Source organism: Montipora foliosa, chromosome 1, assembly GCF_036669935.1.
Source record: "Montipora foliosa isolate CH-2021 chromosome 1, ASM3666993v2, whole genome shotgun sequence".
Classification (NCBI taxonomy): Eukaryota; Metazoa; Cnidaria; class Anthozoa; order Scleractinia; family Acroporidae; genus Montipora; species Montipora foliosa.
This window is the reverse complement of record NC_090869.1, coordinates 16,095,185-16,107,684: the sequence shown is the minus strand read 5'-3', so window position 1 is coordinate 16,107,684 and position 12,500 is coordinate 16,095,185. Positions and strand designations below refer to the sequence as shown.

The 12,500-nt window shown below is 39.3% G+C and overlaps 1 protein-coding gene across 2 annotated transcripts in view; it reads right to left on the bottom strand.

Annotated features, from left to right (window-relative positions):
• The window catches only part of LOC137991215 (aspartyl aminopeptidase-like), a 27,055-nt gene extending 16,549 nt beyond the window's left edge, over positions 1-10,506 (bottom strand). Inside the window, exons 1-6 of one of the 2 annotated variants that reach the window (XM_068836339.1) lie at positions 10,490-10,506; positions 6,352-6,430; positions 5,286-5,374; positions 4,220-4,333; positions 2,731-2,856; positions 2,385-2,509 (exon numbers count right to left, since the gene is read on the bottom strand). In XM_068836339.1, coding sequence (XP_068692440.1) covers positions 2,385-2,509; positions 2,731-2,856; positions 4,220-4,333; positions 5,286-5,374; positions 6,352-6,430; positions 10,490-10,501 — 545 coding nt within the window. In that variant the 5' untranslated portion in view covers positions 10,502-10,506. Of the gene's footprint in view, positions 1-2,384; positions 2,510-2,730; positions 2,857-4,219; positions 4,334-5,285; positions 5,375-6,351; positions 6,431-8,436; positions 8,458-10,489 lie in introns of those variants that run through there. The other variant, XM_068836332.1, reaches the window with a different exon arrangement.
• Between the last annotated feature and the right edge of the window lie 1,994 nt (positions 10,507-12,500).

Genomic DNA, 12,500 nt, shown 5'->3' with positions numbered 1-12,500 from the left:
AAATAACGTTGCATTGACTGTTTTGGTCAAATTGACCAACGGTATGTGGAAGGAAGTCGATTTGATCGATTCAATCAATGCAACTCGAATCACAAACCTCTATTAGTGTCCTTTTGAGTCTGTTGCAAATGCACTAAGCTTTTGGTCGAATCGATAACTACATGTTGAACAGACTCGATTTGATTGATTCAAGTCTTTTACCCCTATTAGTGTCCTTTTGAGTCTGCTGCAAATGGACTGTGCTTTTGGTTGAATCGATAACTGTATGTCAAACATACTTAATTTGATCGATTCCAACAATTCAAGTCACATCACTAACTCTTCTATACTACCTCTGTTTGAGTCGAATCACAACTGATAAATCCAATTGACTCAGTTTAGGTGTATTGGACATAGATGATAATTACATGGTTTTTACTCAGACCAGTCTTATCATCTAAGCCATGGTATTTGCAAGACCAAGACTTTATTTTTTGGATCCACCATGTTAAGTTATCAATCAGTGACAACAAGTGTACATGCATGTTATACGAATAACAAAAAGCTGTTGAGAAAATTTTATTAAGTTAAACATGTGTATTTATCCATAATCCATTCTGCTATATATACATGCAGTTGAACCTCAGAGTCCACCAATGGCCACCTCACCTACACTGTACAACACGCACTCTTTTTTGTCCCAGTGGAGCCTAGTGCCCAATGGCCAGTAAGGCACGTTCCACCATCCCAAAAAACCTCTCAGTAACGGCCAGTTGAATGCGACAATGACTCATGAAATTTTATCTAGAGTTAAAGGTCATGAAACTTGATCCGTATGGAATTTCGATAATTATAATTTCAGGGAACATAAGAGAACATATGAGAGATGCTAAAAAGGCCTGATTGTAGGTTAGATCAATGATCGGGTATACACCCGGCTGTAGATTACATTGAATTTATCCTTCACATAATTTTAAACTTGGGTTGCAAAGTTTGTGGCACAATACCAAGAAAACCCCAGATATCATAATTTACAGGCCTTCTGATAGGGTGCGATTAAAAAATGCAAATTATGCGATTTTTTCAGGGCAGATTGTGCGATTAGAAAGGCCAATTATGCGATAAATAATGTAAATTATGCGATTTTTTTCTCAGCAATTTTAAGCTTGTTTTATACGGTTTCAGGTTAAGAAAACACTTTTTTGCTGCCCCTAAAGACATTTTGAACACAAAGGAACAGTAATTATGTATCTCAATCGACATTAGTTGGGAGAAATAAAAGTTGAAAAGTTGAAAGGACACAGCTAACATGCCAAATGAATGATCAAGGTGCTCGTCAACCACGAACTTCTGAAGATGGTCAATCACAATAGGGCCATACCCCCATTTATACGAGAGAAAATAAGCCACGGCTTTCTCTGGCCGCGGCTTACAGAAGACTCGAATGTTCACCCCGTATAAATGGTACAAAATCTATGTTCACGTCTTTTTCAAGCCGCGGCTTATATTGACCTGGGAATGTATATTCGTATAAATAGTTCCTTTTGCGTATTTTGTACACCGTGGCCAGAGTAAGCCGCGGCTTATTTTCTCTCGTATAAAAGGCCCTAATATTGCATGACGAGAAAAACATCAGTCCATCGTCCACATGGAGCGTACCTGTGAGGTACTTTCTTGCTCGATTGTGAGCTGTCAGATCGGGCGGAACTTCCTTCTTCGTCGAAGAAAAAGCGAGCGTTTTCACAACAAACTTATCCATGACTAAGTTTTTATCAGTTTTCAACGAAAGAAACTACATTTTGCCGAAAAACTTACACCTTCGCTTATTTTTCACAAATCTCTTCTACAAGAGAAGGCAACTGTGTCATTTCAGTGGTGTGTATATAATGGCGTGTTTGTGTTGCACCAATAGAAGGAGACTCGTACCAGGTCCCCGACATGAAAAATAAAGCCTTGAACTTCGAATGTTTACGAAATCGAAGGTGACAAAGGTTTTTTAGCCTTTTTCCAAGATAAATCATCTTAAAAATGGCGTATTTATGCAGGAATTTCTAAGAAACGTCTTGATTTATGTTTCATTTTATGAATTTTGTGCGTCCTTTTGTGAATTATGCGATTTTTCGTGAATTGTGCGATCGGATGCGATTTGAGGTCGATTGTGCGAAATCGCACCATCGCGTAATATCAGAAGGCCTGAATTTATTATCAATGACACCCCTATACCTCCCCACAACGGCCACCTCTCCGCAACAGCCTCATTCTTCTGTGCCCAAGACGGCCATTGTGGAGAGGTTTGACTGTAAATTAATTAACTGAAGTAAAACATGTGGGGGGGGGGGGGGTTGTTTTACTTGCACTCCACAGTACACAAGTTAATGTGAGGCATACAGTAACAATATACTTACATGTGAGTTTCTTTATTTGGAGAGAACTTGTCGTTGATGTCACGCTGAAGATGTATTGCCAGATGAGGGACTCGCAAGATTGGTTGATTGACGTGTATCAGATGATGTTCCAGTCTGCCTTCTCTCTGGAAAATAAATCCTGCCTTATAGGTCTTCTAGTGATACATGTAACTGATTGACATAAAATAATGAATATTCTAAAAACTGCCGATGTTTTTCTCTTAATAATTTTTTTAAGGTAATAGAAGATACAGTTTCAAATGTTCAATTATTCGAAAGATACTGTAAACGCTTAATAATAATAATAATTATAATAATTATTATAATAATAATAATATTAGAATACCTTGATCATAACTCTCCCAGCAACTTTTAAATCTCTGTCAAACCATGTCGCCCATATTCCTCCACCATAACACTCAACACCAACTTGATGATAACCATTACTGCTTTTTTTGGAGTTGGGCTTTACCTTCCAAGAGTCAGAATTGAATTAACAATCATTAATAATATACCAGTAGTACATGCATGCATGAAGTAATTTGCATTTTCCAGAGGGATTGGTATTAAACTTGACTGTGAAGTTCTGTTGAACTCATGCTGAAATGCACTATGTTAATTTGTACAAAATGAATTTTTTTTGTGAGAGCATTGAGCTCGTGAAAAAATCAAGAATTAAGGTTCTCTTTTTTTTTACATAACATGCTCAAGTGAACAATAGCCCACGGGAAAAGACTGCCAGAGGTCGAAAACAGTTATACATGTAGGCATAAGGGTAATATAAGAGAATCCACATGGCCTAATCAATGGTTCACAGCAGCTTCTAAGCCACATTATAGAGTGAAGGGGTTTGGTGTAGCATCAGACACATGTAATAAGATGCTTATGAACTCTGCTCTTGAAGAATGAAGTGCCAGCGACGTGGATGTCAACAACTACATCAAGTGGTAGGCTGTTTCAAACTTGAACTGCAGAGTGGATAAAAGTTCTGCCCATGGAGACAATCCTGGATGCAGGCACCCAACAACTCATGGCAAGGAATAGAAAGGCTGGAACGTTTAACGGGGGTAGCTCTATGGACTACGTAGGGTTGCGGTAGCAAAGCCTTCGGGTCTGCTGGTATGCATCTTATAGAGGACAGCTGCTGCTGCCACTGAGCATCTCTGATGGAGAGAAGAAATTTTTAGCTCATGACAGGTCTTGCTTCCTCTGGAACGAATCTAATAATTTAAGTGTTGTACGACTGGCATTCATCCACGATAGCGAGGTATATTTCCATTACACTGCATACCTGAGCCTTGTAGACTTTGCTCTACCTCTGGTGTCCAGATTTTGTTGCAACTCTCCTCAGCCCACATAGACGCTGACATGCTCTTGAAGAAATGTTGGAGATGTGCTTCTTCCACACAAAATATATGAGAATATACGAGCAGGATATGAGAGAGGACATCCTTTACCCTAAAATAATGTCTGCTACGAGCCCATCAGACCAGCGCTTATCTCCAGTTTCTGTAGCATGAAGCAAATAGGAGTATTCTATTCCCCCCTGGATGGGATGCTAGTCCATTGCCGGTACTCATTTATACACCTGGGTGAAGAGAGGCACTGTGAGGGTAAAGTGTCTTGCCCAAGGACACATTAACACAATGACCTGGCCAGGGCTCGAACCCAGACCGCTCGATCCGGAGTCCAGTCATTACCCCTTCAAAAACCCCTGCACCCAGCTAGAAGGGCCATGCCCATAGCCTTTACATGTACTAGATGGCTAACATCTGACCACTTCTCTACTCAATGAGGGAGCTCACAGTGGTTAAAGGGTCGCGTCAATGTTGTACCTTCAGACAAGGACTGTCCGTGTGTGCACCAATAATACTAAAGCCATTTCCTGGTTGATATTTTCCACCAACAGCAAAAGCAATGATAGTTGATTGATTCCTGGTTACAAAAAACTGATGACAAAACAAGAAAACATTAAATTAAAACCAAGAATTATACTTTTAAAAGTCCTAAGTACTACATTATTGCAGTTCAAGGTAGCTACAGTAGGTTTCCCTAATTTGCATGCTGTTTAACCGGGAGCAAGCTAGGACGACCTGACACTATAATTAAGTTATTCACTGATTGAGTGGCTGTACAATGCAATCTGCAACTGGATTGATGCAAAGCTGTTGAAATCAACATTACAGAGCTGTTAGTATGCTCATGTTGAGGTCAAAGATTAAAATTTGGTATTTTCATGTCAGTCTTTGCAGAACACATGAAAGAAAATTTTACTAATGCTAAAATGTACACCACAGCTGCAGCATGGTGTGTTTAAGCCACATTTTCCACAGAATTGCCACATCACTTTTGTCCTGTGACCCTTGCTAGAGATCCCTAGCATCTTGTACTTGTATGACTTTGTTGAAATAAAATTTACTTTAAAAGCACCTAAACTTTAAGTGCACCTAAACTTTACGTTAGCAAAAGTTAAATATCATTTCATATACTTCACCTTTGCTTCTCTAGATTTTACCTTTTAATGTGACTCATAAGGTATGTAAGAGAAAGATGCTGACAATCATTTGTCCCACTGCTGAGGCTGTAAGAGTTATGTGCCTATTCCTTCCATGACATCATAAACTACTTTGCATTAATAGTTTTGAAAGAACTTCAATGGCAATGTAAATTAGTTCTTAAAGTCATCGAAGGAATAGACCCATTATACCTCTCACTAGCTCAGCCATGGGACAAATGAATGCCAGCTTTGTTACTCTCTCGTACCTCATTTAATAGGCCTATTAAAAGGTAATATGTGCACTTTAAGGTAAAAATTCTTCTTGCAAAAACTTGTTACCCAGGTCAGTAACATCGGAAATGAGAAGAAAAAGAAAGAAAAAAAAGAATTCCAGCCAAGGATACCTTATCTGCTGGCTTCACATCCCAATGATCTTTTTCTTTGAGTTCTTTGAAACCTGCTGCCACCAACAACTTGCGACACTCGTTCACAACTGACACAAAAAGCAAAGAAAGACATGACAAAGGTTTGCCAGATTAATAATAATACATTTCATGATTGGGTCACAAGGTACATTTACAAGTATGTCACATTTTTTTCTCTTTCTCCTTTACTCACGAGTCGAACCTACGCACTTGTGATTACTAGTTTGGACGCTCTACCACTGAGCTATTTATCGCTTCTAGTCTCCAAATATTATTATTATTATTAATAAAGTATTATTTCTTTCTCAATGCGTGAGTGGGCAGAATTCTGTGAATCCTGTAATGTGATCGGCTCTGGGAGCGGGTGGAATTCCTCTATCTTGCCCACCAACCTAGGCAGAATCCTAGCTCTGGTTGCGTGAGCTTGTGTGATGACCTTAAATTTACACTTTTTGATACCGAATCAGTTTACATACAGAAATGTTTCAAAACAGGTTTTTATTAGACAAGAGGTGTGGAAATCGAATTTAAACAAAAAATATTTTTCTTTGAAACATTGTCAGTTCGTAAGTCGCTTACTGCATTCACTATCAAGCATGGTGTAAGTCAGAACTAAAAAAGTGATTTCAGAGAGGAAGAGAGCAAGAGGAAAAAAATAAATAAGTTATTTACCAGCTACCGTAAGGGTCTGTCTGTATAGTGAAAAACTGTGGCCTGGGCAGCATTTTCAAGACCTCAGTCACAGTTTTTCCCTATGCGGACCTTCCAGCTGGCAAATAACATATTTATAAGTCTAAGAGAATGACATACTCAGGTATGAGCTTGACACCCCTAAGATGTTTAGCTATCCTCAGATAATGGGCTTGAGCCTTCAATAAAGCCAAGGTGGAAAAGAAACAAATCCAACCCTGAAATAAAGCGGAGTCTAACTCTGTGATACACGGTGGGAGAGTAGCCCTGTCAGTCCACTTAACGCAAACTCTGTTCCTGACATACTTTGCTTAATAATCTACATGTAGTATATGTTTTTTTTTTTTCCGCATACCATGATAAGGTGAAGGAGAGTTGTTAACGAAGTCAATAAATTTCCTTGCAGCAGACTTTACAACCACTTGAGATGAAACCTAGAGAAGAGTGGAAAGAGATGGAAATAAATTTTTGTATCAAATGCACCTTTTAAAAAAAATCTTTATATTTTTGTTTGAAATATATAAATGTAATATTTTTTTTCTTTTTTGTTTGATCGATGTTTTTTTTTATTTTCCAGACACTCATCCAAAAAAAATTATATGAATGTATGAGTAAATGGTCACTTATTTTAATACATGTTTACAGAATATCTTGCTTATCTGTTTCTTGTTCAAGATGTTCAAGACTTAATTACCAACTAATGGTCGTTTGCAAATGGTGGTCCTCACCCATTCTCGGTGATCATGCAGTGATAGACCTAATTCTAAAATAATTACGATAGTATGCACACTCTCATTGGTCAATAGCTGTGTTTAGATGAGAGTATGGAAACACGGTTGTGACATCACAGGAATTTTATTTGGTTATGTGTTGTCAGACGTGCGTTTTGATCAGCTGGTAGGAAATATGAGCATGTACCAAGAAAATCTGTTTCAATCAAGAAGTAAAAAAACAGCATTTACCTTTATTTGTCAAATTATCCTTAAGAAATATTTTATAAAAGCAATAGAGGACTTTTTTTCCATCTTTCCATAGCCTCATCTAACACTCGGGGAAGTTGGGAGAATTTGCAAACCCGAGACACAGTCAAGGGTTTGCATAACATTTTTACTGTCTCAAATTCTCCCAACTCCCCCTCGTGTTTAGATGAGGCTATGTAAACAAGGAAAATGTCCTCTATTGTTTAATAACATTGGCTAAGACAATGTTGTACCCAATTCAAACCCTTTGGGAATAAAAGATTTTGTTCCAGGTATTTCCATAATAATTATCATTTAAATATGACTGCTACATTATAATTGTGCAAATACAATACATATTAAGAATCTTAACCGTGGGAGATTTGAATTGGCTAAAAAATTGAGTTTAGCCGATTTGGTCTATTGTAAATGTGCATGGCATTTACCAGAAAAAATTTAATTCTATGACCCCATCATTTTTTATATACCATGAGCTTGGCAAATGTGTGCTATATATAAATTAAATTATTCGCTGTTATTACTATTACTGTTCATTTGTTTGTTTGGTTGCTTGGTTGGACTGGTAATAATAGCTGAGAAGATAGAGAGAAAGGTAAGATATAGTCAGACCCCAAAGTATTGAAACTAGGGGAAAAAAAGCATCAACAAAGAAATAACATAATTGCAGCCTGACCTTGACTTCATTCAATATCTTATGACAAGGAGGTGGTTTAAGGTAAATTACCTGGGGGAGGGGGACTGACATATGAAAGGGGAAGGAATTAGAAACAGACTGTTAAAAAGTTTCAGAAGATAGACTAATACGAAGAGTGTATCTATATGTCAGGGAAATGGACAGAACATTCGTAAAAGCTACACCTAATCCGATTATTCTAACTTTTGGCTGAACTATTTGGGAAATGCCATGCTCTTGGGTCCCCTTTCCCCATATTCAATGTTGGAGTTCTTCCTGCAGGAAAAGCCTTTTTTTTTTCCCTGGAAAATCCAACATTGATAAGGGGGAGGGGGGTTATCTCTAAAATGATGCTACCTTCCAAACACTTTTCTCCATGACTGTAGCCTGTTCGAATTCACTGAAGTTTATACACGTACTCTGCGTACAGTATACTATAAACACTGCTATGACTTAACACTGTTTACTTATACTCCGCGTGATTACCTAATCAATACACCAGCTTAACATCGTCTCCTAGCCGTAATAACTGCCCAAAAGGTTGCGAGGAATTTTTTTAAAAATCCTGTCCGACTGCTGGAAATGTGGACACTTCCGGCCGGCTTCGCAAAACAGAAGTGCCTTAACGAAGTGCGACATAATTTTGAAGCGATTTACACACATAAGGCCGTGAATCGACCAGGGACATTGTCTTTTCGAAAACGTAAATTTCATAAATTTTCTATCACTGACGATTATTTAGCAAATACACCGAAAGTTCTGATAAAGCTGAAAGACTCCTTCCTACCTGTGCCGCCATCTTACACTGTTCACCAAGCCCCCCTTTCAAGGGCGAGACCCTGGAGATAAGCGATTCTGTCATCCAATGAGCATCAGGGCTGTGCGCTTATAGCACGCCATTGCAATATTGCGGGCGGGATTAACGCGTTTCCAGAGAGAGTGTTCCCCAAATATTCGTCTCCCTGGTCATTTGATGCAATAACTATTTGCTGCTACTCATTAATATTTTCCTTTCCTTGCCCAAGTTTTTTAGAAACGGTTAATTCTCTTTCTTTTTTTAGAACTGACAGTATAAGGCAGCGCGAGTTTCATTTAAGCAATAGACCGCAAGTTTCTATGGTTTATAGGCTGATAAACCACGCGGGATGTTGGTTGAACACAAGACGAATTCGTAAATCACGAACCGCAGGCGAGTGATTTACGAATTCTTCGAGTGTTCTTCCAACATCCCAAGTGGTTTATCATGCCTATAAACCATAAAAACCTGTGGTCTATTGCTTTTATTTTATAATTCAGAAGACGCGCGATTTTTCCATGAGTTTACTGGCACAATAAAACATAGCTGATTGACCAATTAGAGCGCGCGCATTGATTTGGTTATTCAGTGATTATCGGTGAATATTCACCGATAATCACTGAGCCTGAGGCGAATAATTGTTTTAGTATAAATACACAGGTGATTATTTCAAAAAAGAGAAAAAAAAAAAACATTTCAACGCGAAATCATCTTCACTTACAGTGGCAAAACGACTACTGGCAGCCATTTTGTCCGTCGACGTGTGATTATCGGCTGATAATCCGAGATAGCGAGCCAATGAGAGCGCACGATTTTGTATAATCACCTGTGTATTTATACTGAAATGGTTTATTCCACTGTACACGAGATACAAATAAAGGAAACTGTTGTGGCAGCCTAGATGCTGATTCCTGGTAACTAGTACAACAATCCTCATGGAGGTTGGGAGAAGGGGGGGGGGATTCCATTTATTAAAATGCACATTCCCTTGCGAAAGGTACAGTGCGTATCGTGTGATGTTTTGCTTGATTATTATGTCGAAGTAAACAATAATATTATCTTTCTTTGGTCGAGAAAACAATACAAACGAAGAACAAGGACCGTAACGGTGCCAACACTGGTGATTATAATGAAGATAAATCGACTGATAATGATGAAATTGAACCAAAGGCTAAAGAAGCGAAGAGAAACTTTCAATGAATCTACCTCTTATTTCTGTTGTAAAACACAACTCTTTCATCTGAAAAAAACTGCACTGCAAGAGAACGTGGTCTTTTTTTGCCAGATGTTCAATATATCACACGTTGTAAACTTTTACTGATTTCGCCTTTTCATGTAAGTATAATGTCATTTAAATTAATGTACTGCTTGTGCTGCTCGTTTACACTGAGTTGAATTTTTAATTCCCTGCAGTTCCGACAAGCATCCCCGTCCCTTCAAATGCAAGGTCCCCTTCCCCCGGGATAAATATCGGTTCACCTGTGAAGTTCCTTGAGGGAACTAACATCGTGTTTAACTACCCTTAACGTAAGGAATGCTTTCTTTTTCAAAAAATTAGAAAAATGCAGACTATTAAAACGTTTGAAAAGATAGCCTAAAACGAAGACGTTGTCTATACATCGGGCACCTGGACAGAACATTCGTAAATTAAAGCTAGCCTGTTCGAATTCACTTATAACTAAGTTTACAGTCTGCGCGTACAGTACTGCTATAACTAACACTGTTTACTTATACTCTGCGTGATTACCTAATCAATACACAAGCTAAACATCGTCTCCTAGCCCTAATAACTGCCCAAAACGTTAGGAGAACTTTTTTTAAAAAAAATCCTGTCCGGCTGCCGGAAATGTGCATACTTCCGCCTTCGCAAAACGAAAGTTCTTTTACACAGGGCGACATTTTAAGGCTATTTACACACACAAGGCCGTGAATCGAGCAGGGACATTTTCTCTTCGAAGACATAAATGTCATAAATTTTCTATCACTGACGATTATTTAGCAAATAAACGAAAAGTTCTGTTAAAACTGAAAGACTCCAACCTACCTGGGCCGCCATCTTAAGTTCACCAAGCCCTTCTTTCAAGGGCGAAACCCTGGAGATGAGCGATTCTGTCATCCAATGAGGATCCTACTTCAACAAAAGCTGGAGTTTCCAACAGGGCTGTACCTACGTACAGCTGTCTGAGCTAGAGCGCGCCATTGCGGGATTAACGCGTTTCGAGAGAAAGTGTCCCCCAAATATTCGTCTCCCGGGTCATTTGACGCAATAAATATTTGCAGCGACTCGATGATATTTTCCTTTCGTTCCCCAAGTGTTTTAGAAACGGTTTTTTAGAACTGACAGTATAAGGCAGCGCGAGTTTCATTTAAGCAATAGACCGCAAGTTTCTATGGTTTATAGGCTGATAAACCACGCGGGATGTTGGTATACAGCGCGAGTTTTTTTACATATTTAGACAAAACACTTCCCGCCTATATTAGCATTTTCTATTTGCGGGTTAGTGTAGCATTTACCATTGTAAGAGTATAATAAGAAGTTAATCAATTGACTTGACTTGATCGATATTTACACGGACTGTGATGCCTTACAGTCCTTAACTCTATATTGACAGTATCCTCCCCAATCACAATATTTGGAGGGATTACGTTTTTGCAAACGTTGGCCTTGTAGCACTTATATTTGAACAGACTTAACTGATTAGAGTGTAATGTGAAGTACTAAGTTTCTACCCCACATGAACCATGTGAGCGTTAGCCCTACTAATGCCGGAAATGGGCCCACACAAGGACAGAGAAAAACTGTGATCAGTTAAGTCTGTTCAAATATAAGTGCTACACGGCCAACGTTTAATATAGTTAAAACTTCGGTCCCTGGGTGGATGGCACCCCAAGGCTGCCTGCACTCTCTAGCCATGTGACCGGGACGAAGACAGCGCTGGCACGAACCAGGGAGCGGGCAGGACGGATCATGATGACCGACTTCACGACAAATCGTACAATGGACAGGTTGACCAGGATACCAAGCGCGACAACTAAAATCACCGATCGTTACGAAATAAGGGATGTCAAGATCCACGGCTAGCTCAACCACACGATTATCATTGTAGATTGCAGGAAAATTGGCAAACGTACTACTTGCGGACGGACAGAGCGTCTCCATAAGACTCAAAAAAGGCTTTAACATCATCATAGGAACCTCAGAAGGTAAATCGCGAACGTATACGGAATGGAACCTTAGATCTTCGCGAACAACACGGACTTGGACATCATCGAAAACAAGACCGGACGAGATCAAATCATCACAAGAAGTCTGATCCTTAAAAGTCAGAAGAACACGGCCGCCCCGCAAAAACTGCACAGTGGTTACCTTTTCAGTTGGCATAAACTGAATCTGGAAAGTGCAGCACAACACTGTTTGGACAGCGAAGGAACGACATGGCGAACACAATTTAGGGTTGGGTCCACGCAGTTCCCTCCCGGCAGGTACTTAAGACAGGATCCAAAAAATAAACAAAAAAGCCAATTGGTCATAATCACACAGCTGTTTCGGCTTTTTGGGCCTCATCAGCATGGCGCAGCTAACATACCAGGCTGGTGTTTTTAGCACCCTTTTAAGTGGAAGCTTCACATGCCATACATGTGGTAAGCTGGATTGGGAACAGGAAAACTGTTCTCCCACGGCAATTGCGGGTTGTAGACGGAATTGAGACGCGATCCTTGCGCTTATCTCAACATTTTAAGCGTTGCTATGCTGATTTCTTCGTATATCCAAGGCCTCTGCTGAAATCTTACAGCGTCGTCACACAATTTCATACATCCAAGGCCTCTGCTAAAATTTTTCAGCGTCTTTTTTTTTGCCTTGTCACACTCTTTCCTTGTTAGTTATTGCGTGACCGGCCAATATAAATAAAAGGAAAGGAACTTTATTTAAGTGTCTAGTAGATTTAGCGCTGGAGCACTGATTGGGGACACTGTAAAGTGAAATTAACAATTAACACAACAAGTCAAATGTTGGTTTTTGAGGAGAGGGGAAGCCGGAGTACCCGGAGAAAACC